The sequence below is a fragment of the Rana temporaria genome, chromosome 7, assembly GCF_905171775.1.
Source record: "Rana temporaria chromosome 7, aRanTem1.1, whole genome shotgun sequence".
NCBI lineage: Eukaryota > Metazoa > Chordata > Amphibia > Anura > Ranidae > Rana > Rana temporaria.
The window spans coordinates 189,554,937-189,575,270 of NC_053495.1; the positions used below are offsets into that span (position 1 = coordinate 189,554,937).

Below are 20,334 nucleotides of genomic sequence, written 5' to 3' on the forward strand. Positions count from 1 at the left end.
CAATGCACGTCGGGAAAGTTTCCCGACGGAGCATGCGCTCTACGCTCGGCGCGGGAGCGCGCCTAATTTAAATGATTCCCGCCCCCTACGGGATCATTTACATTAGGCGCCCTTACGCAGGGCAAATCTACACAGCGCACACGCAATTTACGGAGCTACTGCTCCGTGAATCGCGGGTAGCGCAGTAAATTTGCGGGGGCGCAGGGCAAAAACGTTGCCCTGCGCCTCCGCAAGAAAGGGGCAAATCTACCTGAATCCGGGCCAGTGTTTAAACAGAAAAATAAAAACGGCAAAACACATCAAAAATTGCATCGCAAACACAACTCTTGTGTTTCTGGTGCAATTCCATTAAAGTCTATTACTCGCAAAATGCAGAAAAAAGTTCCTGACCCTTTCCAAAAACACACTGGGCGCTAAATGCATACATGTGAGTGAATGCCATAGGAAACCATGTTAAATGGACTGTAGTGCGTTTCTGCAAACTGCAAAACGCACAGGAATAAACCTAGGGCAATGGAACCTATTGCCTTTTGCCTTGCCTGAACAAAGCACAGGTTCACTTTAAGAAGAACCCTCGGCAGATGGACCTGGGTAAAAAAGAGCGATTAGCAGGCTTGGCACTGGCACAGCCTGAAAGCCTTCCATTTGTACCGGGAAGAGCAGAGATGAGTGTGCAGAGTTGGAAGCACTTCCGTCATTTGTGAAATGTCACCGAGTTTTCTGTGAACAAAGCCCGGCTGGGTTTTTACACAAGCTCTGAGGATTTTCAGTAGGAAGCTGCCTACAGCTCCAACAAAGTGCTTGGCGTGAAGGAGAACGCACAGCAAGGCGATGTAATTAAAAGATTAAAAGTGACAAACCAGATGCATTATTGACACTTATGGAGCTACTACCTGGGCCCTGCAGAGAAAAGGAGTCTGCGTGGCTTAATGAGACTATTTTAGTTCTTTGTATATAGGATGTAAAGTCTCCGCCGTCTGAGTCCCTAATGCTTGATCAAATATCACACTAGAACTGAAAAATAAGAAGGTTATAGAATATTTGAAGGATACCCAACTTTCAATGATTCTGGGACCCTTTAGAAAAAGCTTAAAGGAGTTATCACAGCAGCATAGACAGGAGAAATACTAAAATCTTCATTTTTTTAAGTCCTTATTATACCAACTTTAAATAACCACATTCATTAGAAAAATATAAAAGTAAAAAGCCACATATTTATAAAGCCCCTTGTATAACGTCTTATAATCCACATGAACTGGCATATTTATGTATCCAGGGCCGGCCCTATGATGGGACCGGGTGGTACCATGGGTACCAGGCAGCACTTTTAGGGGGGCAGCATACTGATGCCCGCCAGCCCGTTCCGCCAGCTCCGCTACCCAAATAAAATTGATGTCCTTTTTTTCCCACAAATAGAGCTTTCTTTTGGTGATATTTGATCACCTCTGCGGTTTTTATTTTTTGTGCTATAAATATATATATTTTTTAACTTTTTGCTATAATAAATATCCCCAAAATTTAGAAAAATAAACTATTTTCTTCAGGTAAGGCCAATATGTATTCTTCTACATATTTTTGGTACCAAAAAAACCCCACAATTAGTGTACATTGATTTGTTTGCGCAAAAGACATTGTGGCCGCCGGCAATTCACAGGTCCCTTTATACTCCTGGATACATGTATAGAGCCATGGCAGGTCCTTTTATACGCCTATATGCATGTATAGAGCCATGACAGGCCCTCTTTATACATCTATAGAGCCATGACAGGTCCTCGTTATGCTCCTTTATACATGTATAGAGCCATGACAGGTCCTCTTTATACTCCTTTATACATGTATAGAGCCAGGTCCTCTTTATATTCCTTTACATGTAAAGAGTCTCGACAGGTCCTCTATATACATGTATAGAGCCACGACAGGTCCTCTTTATACTCCTATATACATTTATAGAGCCAGGTCCTCTTTATATTCCTTTACATGTAAAGAGTCTCGACAGGTCCTCTATATACATGTATAGAGCCATGACAGGTCCTCTTTATACTTCTTTATACATGTATAGAGCCATGACAGGTCCTCTTTATGTATTCTTCTACATACGTACAATTAGCGTACATTGATTAGTTTGCGCAAAAGACATTGTGGCCGCCGGCAATTCACAGGTCCCTTTTATACTACTGGATACATGTATAGAGCCATGGCAGGTCCTTTTATACGCCTATATGCATGTATAGAGCCATGACAGGTCCTCTTTATACATCTATAGAGCCATGACAGGCCCTCGTTATACTCCTTTATACATGTATAGAGCCATGTCAAGTACTCTTTATAGTCCTATATACATTTATAGAGCCATGACAGGTCCTCTTGATATTCCTTTACATGTAAAGAGTAATGACAGGTCCTCTATATACATGTATAGAGCAATGACAGGTCCTCTTTATACTCCTTTATACATGTATAGAGCCATGACGGGTCCCCTTTAGTTATCATGATATAAAATAATGAATGTGGGGGCCTTTTGGTTGGCGTGATTTTTTTTCTGGGGGGGGCAGCGTTTCATTATTGGTCTCAGGCAGCACAATGTCTTGGGCCGGCACTGTATGTATCACTACCCCCGGAAGAGCTGCTAGTTATTTTGGGTGGCACATTTACCTTGTGGCTCTTCCGAATTCCTAGGGGTGAATGGTGCGTATAGCAGTAGTAACGGAATGTCCGCAACAAGTGTCTTTGCTGTGCTCTTTACTACCCAGCCGGGTAAAAACAATGAACTGGTGATGAAAGGATAGAGTTTGAAAAAAGAAGGAGAAGAGCAGATTCAGGCGTAGTATTTGGAACAGTCCTGCTCCCTTATGTAACACTTTCCGCACCACTCCTGCCTGAGTGGGTTAAGCATACCCGGAGAGGCCTCTCTCACTGACCTGGCAGCCGGAGTATCACTCAAACCTTTTGAGGAAAAGTCTCTGCCACAGACTCTGCTGAAATGAAGGTCAGGGAGACACCTCTGCCACAGGCCCTCTCTGATTGTAGTTACGGAGGCAATCCTCCTTGGGTGAATTACGCCTGGATCTCCTTCTTAACGTCGCCCAGGTACCGACTGACAGGTGATCAATCCTTCAGTGTCCGGCTACCTTGATCCCCGTGGTTTGTCGAAATCCTTTTGGATCGCCAGCCTCTCATTAGTGCTCCTCAGACGGACTCCCCACCGAACAGCTATACCGCTTGGGATCCTCAAAAGTGGGAACCCAGTTACTCACTGGCTCCCCGCCGCTGCTCAAATGTTCCGGACCAACATGGTCCCGGAACCAGGAACACCGCGTGGCACGCACGCCCCGGCCAGGTAGGCCATAACGCCGGAGCGCTGTGATGTGATCACCTTAAAGGTGGGTGCCACACTGGAAGAAGACCCAGACTCAATGGCGTCTGTTCCATAAGAACCCCCTCCCAGCATGCCCAGCAAGGACACTCCCTCCTGATTGGCTGCTGGTAAAGGACACCCAAGCCTCAACTCCACTGCTGCCACCTGTCGTCCTGGGGTGGGATAACACCCCAGCAACAACAGCCCACAGTACAATGAGCCCACAGTACAGCTAATCTGAAACAGAGACCCTACTTGAACATTGTAATTAGAATCAGAGTCATTAGCACTCTGATCTCCCTCTAAATTTTCAATAGCACCGGTACTTGGAAGTAACCAGGCGCTACATGTATATTGGGGTTGAGTTACTAATGGGCATAATGCAGTTGCTCCGGAGCTTAGTAAATGAGCAGAAGCTCTACTGACTACTATTATCCAATCACGTGCAAGCAAAACTGCATTTTTTTTTATTCTCCTTGCATTTGATTGGGGATTGAGTATAAGCCGACCCGAATATAAGCCGAGGCACCTAATTTTACCACAAAAAAACTGGGAAAATGTATTGACTCGAGTATAAGCCTAGGGTGTCCATCTGCATGCCTCACTGTGCCTCACTGTGTCCATGCCTCACTGTGCCCATACCTCACTGTGCCCATGCCTCACTGTGTCCATGTGCATGCCTCACTGTGCCCATGCCTTACTGTGCCCATGCCTCACTGTGCCCATGCCTCACTGTGTCCATGTGCATGCCTCACTGTGCCCATGCCTCACTGTGCCCATGCCTCACTGTGCCCATGACTAGACTTACGTTTACCATGGGAGTCTATGGAAGGGGTGCCTGGCTTTGAAAAATCAGTGTTCCCCGGCCATAGGTTCCCCGGACAACAAACTTTGCACACTTGTAGAGGAAGAGTGGGACTATATGTGTGCCAGTTTGGGGTCCAGGGGACCTACGGCCGGCCGGTACAGGGTCCCCAAAGTCTGGGAGATCAGACGCAAAAAGGTGACTCGAGTATAAGCCGAGGGGGGCATTTTCAGCACCAAAAAATTTGCTGAAAAACTTGGCTTATACTCGAGTATATATGGTAATTTACTAAGCTCTGGAGCAAGTGCTCTTGCTGACTGCACTTTGCAAAGTGCACAGTCTATTTGCCTTTATTAAATCATCCCCACTGTGTCTTATATATATATATATATATATATATATAAAAAAAAAAAATGCCATTGAAAAATGAAATTCAAATCTCTGGGTGATCAAATTTTTCGATATCGAAATCCAAAGAATAATTTTTCCCCTTCCCCATACCTCCCAACATTTTGAAATGGGAATGAGGGACACCTGCTAACAAACATATGTAGGCATAGGATACGCCCCCTACCACACCCCCTTAAAGGAGAATTGACCAAAAAATGGTTAATTAAATCTAGACAGGCTTTTTTTTACCACTACTATTCCTTTATATTGGCTTTTAAAATGTACAAATGCAACAATTTAGAATTTGGATGAAAGGTTTAGCGCTGAGAAACACCTTTTGAAAGAAAAAAAATAGCATTTTATACACAACTATATAGATTAGACCAAACTGAGGGACAAATGAGGGGGGAAGAGGGACATTGCTCCAAATTAGGGACAGTCCCTCGAAATCAGGGACAGTTGGGAGCTATGCTTCCCTCCCACACTATAACTGAATAAAAAGCTGGAGGGCATCCACGGACCACCTCTCATGATCGCGCTGCCCGCTCTGTGATTGGGTGGAGCGCTCTGTGATCGCTGAGTCCAGCGACGAGCACAAGCCGCTGTCTCGGTCCTCATTGGATAGATTGATAGCGCCAGGAGCCACTGGCTCTTGCTGCAGTCAATGAAATCCAGTAACACAAGGGGGCTGGGCCGAGTCCTGCTGTCTGTGTCAATGGATGCAGCAGCAGGACTTGGGAGCACGCCCGCATGGGTGTCCCCTTGGAAAGTGTCTCTTCGTGGGGGCACCCGATGAAGAGGAGGAGCCAGGAGCGCCCCACCGGGGACTCCAGAAAAGGAGCATTAGGGCCACTCTGTGCAAAGCCCTTGCACACAGTAGGTAAGTATGACATGTTTGTTATTTTAAGGAAAAAAAAAACGTTTTTAATCACTTTAAAGCATAGTGCATTTGGGAAGCATTTTAACACGCCTATAACATCCACTTTTCGACCACCTAACTGGGAATTTACGTCATTACTTTGACGTTTAATACCAGGGTTATGGCTGCAGATAGATTCCATAACCCCAGTAATAAAATTTTCTACAGCCGCTGCTCTTTCTGCTTACCTGGCTCATCGGCAAGCCAGAGAACTGATCCAGCGGTTGCAGCTATAGACACTTTGGGCCAGATTCAGATAGATCAGCGGATCTTTAGATCCGCGTAATCGATCTGATTAAAGATCCGCCGCCGCAAGTTTTAGAGGCAAGTGGGTAATTCACAAAACACTTACCTCCAAACTCCCCCGGCGGAATTGAATCTCCGCGGCTAGGGGGAGTGTAGTATTTAAATCAGGCACGTCCCCGCGCCGATTTAAATGCGCATGCGCCGTCCGCAAATTTTCCCGGCGTGCATTGCTCCCAATGACGTCGCTAAGACGTCATTGGTTTCAGCGTGAGCGTAACTTGCGACGAGCGCTTTTGTGAATCGACGTACGCAAACGACGTAAAAAATTTATTTTTTACGCGGGAACGACGGCCATACTTAACATTGGCTGCGCCTCATAGAAGCAGGGGTAACTATGCGCCGGGAAAACCCTTACGTAAACGTCGTAAAAACACTGCGTCGGGCCCGCGTACGTTCGTGAATTGGCGTACCTCGCTGATTTACATATTCTCCCCCAGCGGCCATTTTTAAATTGCAGTTAAGATCCGACGGTGTAACACAGTTACACCTGTCGGATCTTAGGCATATCTATGCGTAACTGATTCTATGAATCAGTCGCATAGATACACCGTCATATCTCTTTGAGAATCTGGCCCTATAACTTTTGCACAAACCAAAAATATGCAGAAGAATACATATTGGCCTAAAATGAGGAAGAAATTTGTCCGCCGGTGTCCCGCGATCGGGTCACGGAACGGCAGAACAGTGAGATGCCAGTGTAAATAAGGCACACCCCCTAACAGTTAGAATCACTCCCTAGGACACACTTAACCCCTTCCCCGCCCCCTAGTGGTTAACCCCTTCCCTGCCAGTCACAATTATACACTAATCAGTGCATTTTTCTGGCACTGATCGCTGTATGTGAATGGTCCCAAAATAGCGTCAAAAGTGTCCGATGTGTCCGCCATAATGTCGCAGTCATGATAAAAATTGCAGCTCGCTGCCATAACAAGTAAAAAAATCATAATAATAAAAATGCCATAAATCTATCCCCTATTTTGTAGATGCTATAACTTTTGCGCAAACCAATCATAATGTTTATAGCGCAAAAAAATAAAAACCGCAGAGGTGATCAATTACCACCAAAAGAAATCTCTGTTTGTGGGGGGGAAAAAAGGACATCAATTTTGTTTGGGACCGTGCAATTGTCACTTAAAGAGACGCAGTGCAGAATCGCAAAAAGTGGCCCGGTTATTTGGCAGCCAAATGGTCCGGGGCTGAAGTGGTTAAGTGGTTAAAAGTGCATCAGACTCAACTAACAACGCCCATTAACGATATAGGTGCGTTTGTTAAGCGGCAGTATTTTGAGCAAGTGTGACTAAGGCCTTATTGTTAGAGAGAAATTCTTTCTTTCTGTCTTTTTTTTTTTTTTTTAAACACAGTTCCACGCTAACGCGTTTTTTTTTTTTTTTTTTCATTGAAGCCAATCCAAGGAAGCAGAGCGGCGTAACTGAAATGTCACAAATTATTTTAGAATGGGTGACGGTGCTTTCACCTTGTGATAAAAATCTAATCTCTTTTTCTTTTCCCACGTTGCGGCTGATATCAGCGCCATGGCAGGTTCCAGACAGAATGAAATCTCCTCTCCGGCTCCTCCTCTCCTTCCTTTGCTGGTGCCGTTGCAAAGCAGCATTTCAATATTTAATACGCCGGGTTTTTCTGACACTCTCAGTTTCTTGCCTGAGGGTAATTAAGAGGGAGCTGGGAGTAAAAGTAGAGGCGCGTGAGCAAAACGTTTGAGCGCGGTGGAGACGTGTTGTCAGGGAGCCGGACGGTGCGAGGAATTCTGGTTTTATTAAAATCCCTGCTGTGAAATCGCCTTGAATGTCACGGCGCTAAAAAAACTGTTCTGGAAACTTCGGCTGCTTGTCAGGACCTCAAGCTGGAAATGATTTAGGAATGAAATTCGCTGAATTCTCTTGTGATTGACGCATTCTATGCTGTTCAAGTTCACAGCAAAACTTCACGGCCAAAAACAACAAGATAAAAATTAAGAGCCCATTAAATGATAAAAAAAAATGATTATTTTTTTAAGACCCGGACCAAAATGCAGCTAAAGGACCAGGCCCCTTTTTGCAAATCGGGACTGCATCACTTTAACTGACAATTGCGCGGTCGTGCGACGTGGCTCCCAAATAAAATTGGCGTCCTTTTTTTCCCCACAAATAGAGCTTTCTTTTGGTGGTATTTGATCACCTCTGCGGTTTTTATTTTTTGCGCTATAAACAAAAATAGAGCGACAATTTTGAAAAAAATTTTTTACTTTTTGCCATAATAAATATCCCCCAAAAATATAAAAAAAAAAATAAAATTCCTCAGTTTAGGCGATACGTATTCTTCTACCTATTTTTGGTAAAAAAAATCGCAATAAGCGTTTATCGGTTGGTTTGCGAAAAATTTATAGCGTTTACAAAATAGGGGATAGTTTTATTGCATTTTTATAAATTATTATTTTTTTACTACTAATGGTGGTGATCAGCGATTTTTTTCATGACTGCGACATTATGGCGGACACTTTGGACAATTTTGATACATTTTTGGGACCACTGTCATTTTCACAGCAAAACATGCATTTAAATTGCATTCTTTATTGTGAAAATGACAATTGCAGTTTGGGAGTTAACCACAGGGGGCGCTGATGGGGTTATGTGTGACCTCATGTGTGTTTACAACTGTAGGGGGGTGTGGCTGTAGGTGTGACATAGTTACATAGTTAGTTACATAGTTAGTCAGGTTGAAAAAAGACACAAGTCCATCCAGTTCAACCACAAAAAAACAAAAAAAAAAAACACAGTAAAATCCTATACACCCAACTCCATACCCACAGTTGATCCAGAGGAAGGCAAAAAACCCCAGCGGAGCATGATCCAATTTGCTACAGCAGGGGAAAAAATTCCTTCCTGATCCCCCGAGAGGCAATCGGATTTACCCTGGATCAACTATACCTACAAATCTTAGTACTCAGTTATATTCTGTACATTTAGGAAAGAATCCAGACCTTTCTTAAAGCAATCTACTGAGCTGGCCAGAACCACATCTGGAGGGAGTCTGTTCCACATTTTCACAGCTCTTACTGTGAAAAAACCTTTCCGTATTTGGAGGTGAAATCTCTTTTCCTCTAGACGTAAAGAGTGCCCCATCAGCCATCAGCACGGCATGGGCACAGCAGGTTCCCTGTGTAAACATAAACACTGGAGGGGGAGGTGGCTTTACTCTGCTCGCTGTGTCTGTGTGACATCCGGCCCGGGACTGCTCAGACAGCCCACAGCCGCGAGACTCTTCAACACCTTCTCGATTTTCCAGGTGGGTCAATTGCCCCCCCTTGCCCTATGGAGCGGACGCCATGGATGTAAGGGCCTTTTGGTGGGCGTGATTTTTTTTTTTTTTTTTCATTCTTGCATCCAGGCAGCACAATATCTTAGGCCATCCCTGTGTCACCCTATACGTCTTGTACCATGTTTAACTTCAAAGCAATAATTATCGCGTGACAACCTTTGTGTGTATTGACATTTGGCGTCTGGACGTATAGTAGATTATGTGTTTTATGTTTGTCTGTCTTCAATGCACTTTAACTGTTGATACTCTGGTTGATCTCAGTGACTCTATAATGCTGGGAGTCAGTTGATTTTTATGCTGAAATAATTTTTGATACCAATCCATTAATAAGGTTTATCATTTCTGCTACTTAACCCTATTATGACTCTGTTGGTTCCACCGGTAGCCTATTACCAGGGTCTTATAATTTACTCCATCTTTAGTGTGGTTTCCATCAACACTTATCCTCCATAGGGATTAATGGTAACCAATGTAAAACCTGTGAAAACCTAAAAAAACATCTATCATACAATGATCTGAATGCAGCAAATGACTTGATGAGGAATTTTCTCTGATCTATTGTGTTCTTTGTATGTAGGCATTGTACAGATGTCCTGTGCTGCATTATCTTTGTGGTGGTGATCCTGGGATATATTGCGCTGGGCATTGTTGGTAAGTGACAGTTAAAGATTTCTTTTGTATGATGACCAACCAATAAGATACCAATGTTAAGTAATGTGTGACTTATATATTGGGCTCCATTCACAAAGTGGTATCTTACCACATCCAAGTAAGATACTGCACAGCGTTTTTCATAAAGTTTTTTTGCATTTACGAAAAAAATGCTACTAAAATACTGCATTAGTTCTTTTTTGAAGTCATGCAGTATTTTAGTAGTGAAAGCCTGTGGTAATTTACCACCGGCGCTAACTGGCATCCTTAACACAGGCTGTAAATAGCTGGTTGTTAAGGAGCAGGCAGCCGCCCGCGTCCCTAACAACCAGTAATAATCAAGATTGTTAAGGAGCAAGCGCCTGCCTTGTCCTTAACAACTAATGAGTCATCAGCGGGGTTCCCGCTGATGAATGCATGTAAAAAAAAAATGTCGGCAATGAAAAATTAGAAAACAAAACGGCGTGGGGTCATCAAAACAAAAGAGTGTAGAAAGTAGGGGATACCACACCATTTTCTTTCTTAACCACTTAACCCCCGGACCATATTGCTGCCCAAAGACCAGAGCACTTTTTGCGATTCGGGACTGCGCCGCTTTAACTGACAATTGCGCGGTCGTGCGACGTGGCTCCCAAACAAAATTTTCCCACAAATAGAGCTTTCTTTTGGTGGTATTTGATCACCTCTGCGGTTTTTATTTTTTGCGCTATAAACAAAAATAGAGCGACAATTTTGAAAAAAAATAATATTTTTGACTTTTTGCTGTAATAAATATCCCCCAAAAATATATAAAAAAACATTTTTTTCCTCAGTTTAGGCCGATACGTATTCTTCTACATATTTTTCGTAAAAAAAAATCGCAATAAGCGGTCGGATCTAAGACAAATCTATGCGTAACTGATTCTAAGAATCAGGCGCATAGATACGACGCCTCAAACTCAGAGTTACCACGGCGTATCTGGAGATACGCCGGCGTAACTCCTACGAGAATCTGGGCCTATGTCGGTAGAAATCTCTTTGCAATGACTGGATAATTCTCAAATGAAAACTTCACGTTCAAATATCAAGTATCCTCATTTTCTAGCGGCTAATAATTTGCCAGAGAACAGGTGGTGTTTTCCAGACTGACCATCACCATTAATAGAGAGACCGGCAGCTGCTGCGTTTTCTGCTCCCGTGATTTGCTAAATTGCAGGAGGACCAGTGCAGGCAGGATCTGGACTAATAGCGAGCATTACATTTAGTGTTAGAAGAATGGAGATCCAGTGTGAGGAGACTGGCGGTTACTGTCTGAAAATAACAAGTGCCGTTTTTTATTGTGTACAGTATATTGTAGAGCATTCTACTAGCAGTATAACTCATTGGGAGAAGTAAAGGCAATCCGGACATGTAAAGGAGGGCTGAAGAGCGATCCGCGGCAACAATATGGCAGCTGCGTGCAGGTGTTAGTTTTTTTTTTTTTTTAATTGCCCACTGGAAATTTTACTTTGAGGTACCGCTCCTCAACCGCGAGCCGAATGTTTATGGTGCGGACTCATTGATCCCCATGGACGTGTTTGATAGACAGTCAAGCTCTGCAGCCAGAGTTGATATTGCTGCAGCCATAAGGCTGTGTTCATGTGTGACCGCGGGGCACAGCAGGGGGTCCGGGGTCGTCCCCATTCACAGTTTCAGGTCAGAATTTGGTCAGAATTTTGGGCTGACACACATGACCCTTCTGCTGTGCGCTCCGCGGGTGCCCCCTCCGGAGATGTGTGACCCAGCTTCATAGAGAGCCAGTCAAAATCTCCGGTCAATTTGCAATAGTGTGAACCCAGCATGAACCTGAAGCAGAATATCACGGCATACCTCCCAACTTTTCAACAATGAACTGCGGGAGTTGTTGAGCAGGGGGGGGGAGTGCTACCGCGGGATGTTTTTTCACAGGACTTTAAAGTTGTTCTTCCTCCTCTGCGGGAAAATAAAATATCCTCTTGGGAAACAGTTGTCATTGCGGGAAAGTCACGCACAATCCGTGCCAGTTGGGAAGTATGTCACGGCTGTAGCATGTGTATGGCCCTGTCAGACTGTAATGTTAGAATTCCAATGGGTGGGCTTAAAACCACCCGGGAAGCTGAGTGGGCTTAAAACCACCATTCAGCCAACTGTTTTCTATCGCCCTATGCTTGCCAGTGTGAAAGAGCCCTTTGGGGGTGGCAGGGCATAAGTATTGTTCTAGGAGAGTATATTTGTGGGGGGATTTGTGTTGAAAGGGGGGATGGGGCAAGATTTGTGCTAGGAGGGGGATTTGGAGGAATCTGTACTGTGAGGGGGCATTTGAAGTGTGGGGGGGAAAGATGTGTACTAGGAGGGGAAATTTTAGGGGTAGAGGAGTTGCGCTAGGAGGAGTGATTTTTTTGGGGGGGGGGGGGCATTTGAGCTAGGGGGATTTGGAGATGAGGGGGCAAAGATTTGTGTTTAGATGGGGATTTCAGCAGGGGGGTGGATTTGTACTGGGAAAAGGAGGGATTTATGCTTAGGTGGTAAGCATGCAGATTAGTGCTCAGTGTTTTTATGGGGGGATTTTTGCTTGCACATAATGCTCATACATCTATGGGGGGGGGTGCAGTTTATTATGCCCTGGGCTCTTACTTAGTGTCGGGACAAGATCATCCGATGCCCAGGGCAAAGATGGCAAATTATGCCCCCCTTCATTATGTGTGAGCTTGAGGAGGGAAGCTTCCCCCTCTGCCCACCCCCACCCCATGTCCCACCCCTGCTGTAGCTCACCTTGTCCCGGCACTGCTGTTTAAAGCTGAACTTCAAGGAAAAAAATAATCCAAGCACCTCCAGCAGTTTAGCAGTCCTTTTTTGTAAATATGGACGCGGAGAGCCTGCCCACAACCCAGATCATTGGATAGAGTAGAAAAGTGCCAGATAAAGTAGGAATAGTTGCCCTTAGGGCCCTTTCACACGGTTGCCTTCTGGTCCAATCAGCATGGGATCTGTGAGGTGATTTCCTGCTAATCGTAGCGGGGCAGATGACCGGTCTGTGTCTGCTCAGTTTCTGCAGAGTGGACACGGACAGACCCCTCTTTCCTCTATGGATGGCCAGAAGTAAACTGACTTCGCTGTCCGTTTACTCATGGCTGCCTCTGATCCGGTTCACCCAAACTGCCCGAGGGCCCCATGCCACTAGGGGGCCCCATCAGGGTTGCCAGGCTCAATAAAACCAGGGACAGTATGTAAAAATCTGTGTTTTTTTTTACATCTGTCCCTGATATGTCCGATACCGACATGCTTTTGATGTGAAAATCCTGAGATTTTAGCTGCCCTGCCTATGCAATGCCTCCTGGCGTGGTGGCCATCTGTAAGCCCGGGGGCCCCATAATCTTCTATTGCCCGGGGGGCCCCATGAGTTGTCAGTCCACCCCTGAGCGGGCCTGATCAGACCTGGAGACAATGCAGGTCTCTGAAACTCGTTGACCTCCTTCTTGAATTGTCAGTAAATATTTCAGACCACTGCAAAGATTAGGATTTTCCTGAATCTGTTGATCTCGTTTGGGTAGAGGAATTTTACTTCTGATTGGAGTGGAGTCCTCGTGGATTTCTACTTTTTGCAACAATAAATTCTGTGAGGGGTACAGTAGATGTACCTTTGCCTTGTGGCACAAGCAATCTTGAATCCCAACCTAATTTCTGTACAGTCTGCACCCTCAAGTTGTTAATTTCTCCTGTTTGATAAGAATTGTCACGTGTTGCTTTACATAGGAGTGGCTGCAGCCGCTCATGTCAAACAGAGCAAGTCCCGGCTGTCACTTTGACAGCTAGGAAGCTGCGGTGGAAGACAAGTCATGGGAGCATGGGCATAGGAGGTACGCCCTAGAGATATTGTTGAAGTTTTTTTTTTTTTTTTAGACTGTATCTCCTATGCCAAAGCCCCAAAGTAGTAAATAGACCATTATGCACCTCTTCTATTTAAGAATTTAGTGTGGAAGTCGGGTCAGTTTAGAGGGGACTTCATAAAGTATATCTATAGCCAAAACTTTTTTGTAAGTTTTTGATAGTGAAAGCAATGAAAACCCCCTATTAGGATTTTTTTTTATTGCTGTCTGTTAGATTTCTCTTAACTTTTTGTCCAGGAGACACAACAGGTAGAGGGTGAACATTTTAGCTGTAACCCTCTTAGGCCTCGTACACACGACCGAGGAACTCGTCGGAAAAGACACATCGTTTTCCTCGACGAGTTCCTTGTTAGACTTGTCGAGGAACTCAACAAGATTTCTTTGCGTACACACTGTCAAGACCAAATCTCCTCGTTCTCAAACGCGGTGACGTAGAACACATACAACGGCAGGGGAAGTTCCATTCCACTGGCACAACCGTTGGGGCTGCTTTTGCTAATCTCATGTTATTGCATGTTAGTAAAAGTTTGGTGAGAGACAATTTGCACTTTTCAGACTGTTACAGCGTGACAAATGTGCTATCTCCATTACAAACGCTACTTTTGCCGAAGGTGCGCTCCCTTCTCATACTTTATTCTGAGCATCCGCGGGTTTCTTAGCATATACATGAACGTGTTTCTCGTCGAAAACCAGCTCAATGAGGAACACGATGAGGAAATTGAGACTCCCGTCGAGGAAAAAGAGAACTTGTTCTCTTTTTTCCTCGTCGAGTTCCTCGACAGTTTCCTCGATGAAAAACATACACACGACCGTTTTCCTCTGCAAAAAAACTCTCCCACCAAGTTTCTTGATGGATTCTGTCGAGGAAAACGGTCGTGTGTACAAGGCCTTACAATCCTACTCTCAGCACCCCACCATAGTTTTAGGGTCCTTTTTTATCATCAGTTGATCCGTTTTTTCATCCGTTTTTCATCAGTTGTCATCCGTTTTTCATCAGTTGTCGTCCGTTTTTCCTCATTTTTTTCATCCGTTTTTTTTTTGTTAGAACTTTATTTTTATTACATATTTTGATGAAAAACGGATGTTAGCGGATCGGATGTTAAACGGATCGTCCGCTAACATCCGTTTTTGGTCCGTTCCGTTTTTTTGACAGAAGAAAAATAGGGTTTTCTTCCGTTCAAAAGAACAGAGCTTAACGGAGACGGATGTTAACGGACGTTAGCGGATGCTCATCCGCTAACGTACGCTATCCCATTGGAAAGCATTGCAGTCCGTAAACGGACGTATGAAAAAACGGACGAATGGTCCGCACCTGTCCATGAGGATCCTAGTGGACCTTACAGCGTGAAGCTTGCAGGAGCATGGACGTGCGAATATAAAACTTTGGAGAGGATGCTGGAGTGGATAGGGGTAAGAAAGGATAAATATACAAAAATGAAGGCAAATGTTGTTGTTTAGCTTCCTGAAAAAGCTATCCACAAAAAGACTATGAATTATAAAGGAAGCAACCTTAAATTTAACCAGAGAAAGAGAAATATTCAGGAGAACAAATTTCCCTTGCATGTGGAAAAGTGATGGCCACATACATATTTATATCCTTCTCGGGTTGAACATTATGGCTCCCAGTATTATGCCATAAATTATGGACAGCGGTCATGTCCCTTGATAGAACTGCACAGATGTGACAATTTTGCCGTGTTTCACCTAATAAAATGTTCCCGGCGTGTCACATAAACATGATTCACGGAGACACAAGACAATAGATGTTACAAATAGATGTTGTTTCATTAGAGGGAGCACGATAAAAGTCTCGCCACTGCGGAGAACATTCAACTCCCGGCATCTCCACCAACATATTTACATACTGTGTGTATCATCCACTCCTGCAACAATGGACGGCGAGCAACGTGCTTATTTATAACTGCAAAGGGGTCATGGATTTGCTGCGTGGTGGACGCTGCTGCAAGGTTTAAAATAATCCTTGTACTTTGGGTAATGTTGGCACCAATTAGTCTCATGAGTCATTGTTTGATGATCATGTCTTTCACGACCATCTTTCATTAACTGGCAACTGGGTGAGTAAGGCCTCGTACACACGACCGAGTTTCTCGGCAAAAACCAGCAAGAAACTTGCTGTGATTTTTTTTTTGCCGAGGAAACCGGTCGTGTGTACATTTTTCGACGAGGAAACTGTCGAAGATCCCGTCGAGCCAAAAAGAGAGCATGTCTTCTTTTTCCTCGACGGGAATGGAGAAACTTGCCTTGTCGACTTCCTCGACAGCCTAACAAGGAACTTGACGAGGAAAACGATGTGTTTTGCCCGTCGAGTTCCTCGGTCGTGTGTACGAGGTTTCAGGCTCGATTTACACCTATGCATGTTGCCTTTGAGCGTTTTTGCAGTACTTTTTGCGGTGCTTGCTGCGTTTTTTGACTTGTGTTTTTACCGCGATTTTGCCGCAATTTGCGTTTTAATTTTTTTTACAACAATTTAAATTTTTTTTACATTTCATTTAAAAACCAGGTTAAAAAAAAAAAACGCAAATCGCGGCAAAAATGCGTCAAAATCGCAATAAAAACGCGGTACTTGCATTTTGGATGCGGGTCCATTGACTTCTATTACATGCAAAACGCTGCTTTTTGCGGGAAAAAAAGTCCCTGACCCTTTCCAAAAACGCAGAGGCACAAAAAAGCATTGATGTGAACATGTTCCATAGCAAACCATGTTAAAAAATGTCCCTGCTTTTCTGCAAAATGCACCAAAAAACGCATTAGTGTGAATCGAGCCTTAAAGTGGATGTCCGCTGTAAAAAAAATATTAAAAGTCAGCAGCTACAAATACTGCAGCTGCTGACTTTTAATAATAAGACACTTACCTGTCCTGAAGTCCAGCAGCAGAGGACGAGCGATCGCTCGTCACTCTACTGCCCCCACCCCCCCCCCGGCATCCTCGGTGAGGGAACCAGGAAGTGAAGCGCTCCGGCTTCACTGCCCAGTTCCCTACGGCGCGAGTCGTGCTATGCCTGCCGATTGGCTCCCGCTGTGTACTGGGAGCCGAGTGTTTCCAGAACACAACGAGGGGAGGGACGGGAGGTGACGTCATGCCCGCAGTCTGCCCGAGACTGTGTGGCCGGAAGTGGGTGCAAATACCTGCACCCCCTCCCCCTGAAAGGTGTCAAATGTGACACCGGAGGGGGGGCGGGTTCCGATCAGCAGGAGTTCCACTTTAGGGTGGAGCTCTGCTTTAATCAAAAGGAGAAATGTAGCTATAGGTGGACCCTGTTGGGCTGCAAAATAGTTGTTACAGCACTGTCAGGATCCATGACTTCCCTCTTAAAGTGAAGGTGCGTGTTATATGCCGATAAATACAGTATATCCAAATAATACGCCCGAGCTCATCTCTTCACCACACACAGCCACAAAGGCAAGAGAATTCTTATTGGGCCGTGTATTGGATGCTCAGACAAACACACTTAGACTGCATTTTATTGGTTCAAAGAATGTCAGGCAAAATGGTCGGCCCTCACGCATGTTCACTTCATCAAATCTGGCCCTCTTTGAAAAAAGTTTGGACACCCCTGTTCTAAATGAATGCAAAGTGTCCTCTGATTAGATGAGGAGAAGAATGGTATGTCGGCACCCTGCCTCTCCACCTTACCTAATCAGAGATCACTTTGCATTCATTGAGAAAACGCAAAGGCTTCTCTGAATGGCGCATGTGCCCAGCATCCAACCTGGAATTCTTTAAAGTAAACTTTCACTTTGCCCATTTGAAACAAAGGTAATTGGTTCACCTGATAGCTCCCCCCCTTTGATGTAAATGTGGAACGCCTGGTATTTCCTAGCATTGAGCACCTTCTATCCTTCTTCTTCCCATGATGCACTGCTCAACTCCTAATCAGTCCACCATTGTGTCTGATCCCTCGGAGAGGCTCCAGGTTACGGCATTAATGGTAAATGATGTAACTTTCCAGCTGAGGAATCAGATACTAAATCTATACTTCCTTTTTTAGTACCTTAGCTTGGATCTGGGAATGTATTAACCACTTCAATACCGGGCAAATTTACCCCCTTCCTGCCCAGGCCAGCTTTCAGCTTTCAGTGCTGTCACACTGTAAATGACAATTGCACAGCCAATCAACACTCTACCCATATGACATTGGTATCATTTTTCAGACAAATAGACCCTTATTTTGTTGGTTTTTAATCACTACTGGGTTTTTTTTTTTTTTTACCGAACAAACAAAAAATGGCCGAAAAATGTAAAGACAGGAGAATATGTTTTTCTTAGTTTCTGTTACAAAATTTTGCAAATAAGTAATTTTTCTCCTTCACTGATGTGGCTGTACTGATCTGCACTGATAGGAGGCACTGATAGGAGGCACTGATCGGCAGCATTGACATGGAGGCACTGATCGGCAGCATTGACATGGAGGCACTGATCGGCAGCATTGACATGGAGGCACTGATAGGAAGCACTGATAGGCACTGATAGCCCTCTTTTTTACATTCGGTTTACATGAGTATCGCATGTTTGTAGGTGTCGCAGCTTTTTTCTCATAGAAAATTATTCACTTTCATTCACTTTTAGCGCGGTATATGCCCCTTTATACTGCAGCACTGATGGGCACTGTTAGGCCGCACTGATAGGAGGCACTGATGGGCAGCATTGACAAGGAGGCACTGATCAGGGTCGGCCTTAGGTGTTTAGGCGCCCTGTGCGAGCAAAAACACACACACACCTTGCGGGGATCAGTTGTAGTCCCGGCTCCATAGCCCGACACAGCGGAGAAGAACAATTGTATGTATAAGACTTGTGACTTCACCCCCCACCAGTCATCGCTCCTTGTGTGGGGCTTCCGCCTCCCTAATCTCCTGGCCGGGCTCTCCATCCCCATATCTGGTAAATACAAAGGTCGCTTTCCAGGAATCCACTCACGTGACCGAGCGATACGTCACCGCCCCTCTGCTGCCACCTCTGTCCGTTTCTAAGAAGTGCAGGCAACATCGAGCCATTTATCTTCTGCGGCTCGGCAGTAGGATCGTTACCCGTACTGTGCGGAGGAGTCACACTTTTCAACCTACACGGCTCACATTCTGTGAGCTGTGATGGCCGCACGGCGCCCCTGTTGCCCATGGCGCCCTGTGCAGCCGCACAGCTCGCACACCCCAAAGGCCGGCCCTGGCACTGATAGGAAGCACTGTTGGGCACTGATAGGCAGCACTGATAACTGCATTGATAAACAGCATTGATGAGGAGACACCTTGATAGGCGGCACTGATAGGTGGCACTGACGGGCACTGATAGGAGGCACGGATAGGCAGCATTGACGAGGAGGCACTAATAGGCTGCACTGATGGGCACTGATAGGCGGCACTGATGGGCAGCATTCACGAGGAGGCATTGATAGGCAGCACTGATGGGCACCAATAGGTGGCACTTATAGGAGGCACTGATGGGCTGCATTGACGAGGAGGCACTAAAAAGGCCACACTGATGGGCACTAAAAGGCTGCACTGATAGGCGGCACTGATGGGCAGCATTGACAAGGCGGCACTGATGGGCACTGATAGGCAGCACTGATTAGAACTGTTGGGGCTGCACTGATCATCAGGAGACTGATGATCAGTGCCCTTTACATTGTGATCAGCTGTGATTGGACACAGCTGATCCCATTGTAAAGTGCTGCTGTGATTGGCCCTTTACCCAAATCTGTGATCAGCTGTGATCCAAAGGACACAACCATCACAGAGCACACTGGATTTGTGTCCCAGCAGGAGCCCAGGGATTGTGGTCCTTGAGCTCTTTCAGCTATAGAAGAAGGGGCAGATCCACAAAAGGATTACGCCGGCGTATCTCTTGATACGCCGGCGTAATTTTAAATTTCCCGCGTCGTATCTTTGTTTTGTATCTACAAAACAAGATACGACGGCATCTGGGATCGATCCGACAGGCGTACGTCTTAGTACGCCGTCGGATCTTAGATGCAGTTTTTCAGCGGCCGCTAGGTGGCGTTTTCCGTCGAAATCCGCGTCGAGTATGCAAATGAGCTATTTACGGCGATCCACGAACGTACGTCCGGCCGGCGCATTTTTTTACGTCGTTTGCGTTCGGCTTTTTCCGGCGTATAGTTAAAGCTGCTATATGGAGGCGTACTCAATGTTAAGTATGGCCGTCATTCCCGCGTACAATTTTGAATTTTTTACGTCGTTTGCGTAAGTCGTTAGCGAATAGGGATTTGCGTAGAATGACGTCACCATCGTAAGCATTGGCTGGTTCCGGTTCAATTTGGAGCATGCGCACTGGGATACCCCCACGGACGGCGCATGCGCAGAAAAAAAAACGTTGTTTACGTCGGGTCACGACGTATTAACATTAAACACGCCCCTATTACATCCATTTGAATTACGCGCCCTTACGCCGCCAGAGATACACTACGCCGCCGTAACTTACGGCGCAGATTCTTTGTGGATTCGAGAAAAAAAAATAAGTTGCGGCGGCGTAGTGTATCTTAGATACGCTGCGCCCAGCGTATTAATGCGCCCAGGTACGTGGATCTACCCCGAAGTGTTTAAAGAATAAGTATCATTATTTCCTTTCACTATTATGTTACTCTATAGGACGGAGTACATAAAGCACCTCGCCCCGTGGTGTTAGGTGTTTCCTAAAGATGCCCACAGATGGGTAGTTATTTATTTTGTTGAGCCGCCG

At 45.2% G+C, this 20,334-nt stretch overlaps 1 protein-coding gene across 6 annotated transcripts in view; it reads left to right on the forward strand.

The window, feature by feature from the left end:
* The window catches only part of SLC44A5 (solute carrier family 44 member 5), a 219,064-nt gene that overhangs the window by 90,159 nt on the left and 108,571 nt on the right, over positions 1-20,334 (forward strand). For all 6 annotated transcript variants that reach the window (XM_040360677.1, XM_040360678.1, XM_040360681.1 and 3 more), the window contains exon 3: positions 9,668-9,741. In XM_040360677.1, coding sequence (XP_040216611.1) covers positions 9,668-9,741 — 74 coding nt within the window. The remainder of the gene's footprint in view (positions 1-9,667; positions 9,742-20,334) is intronic.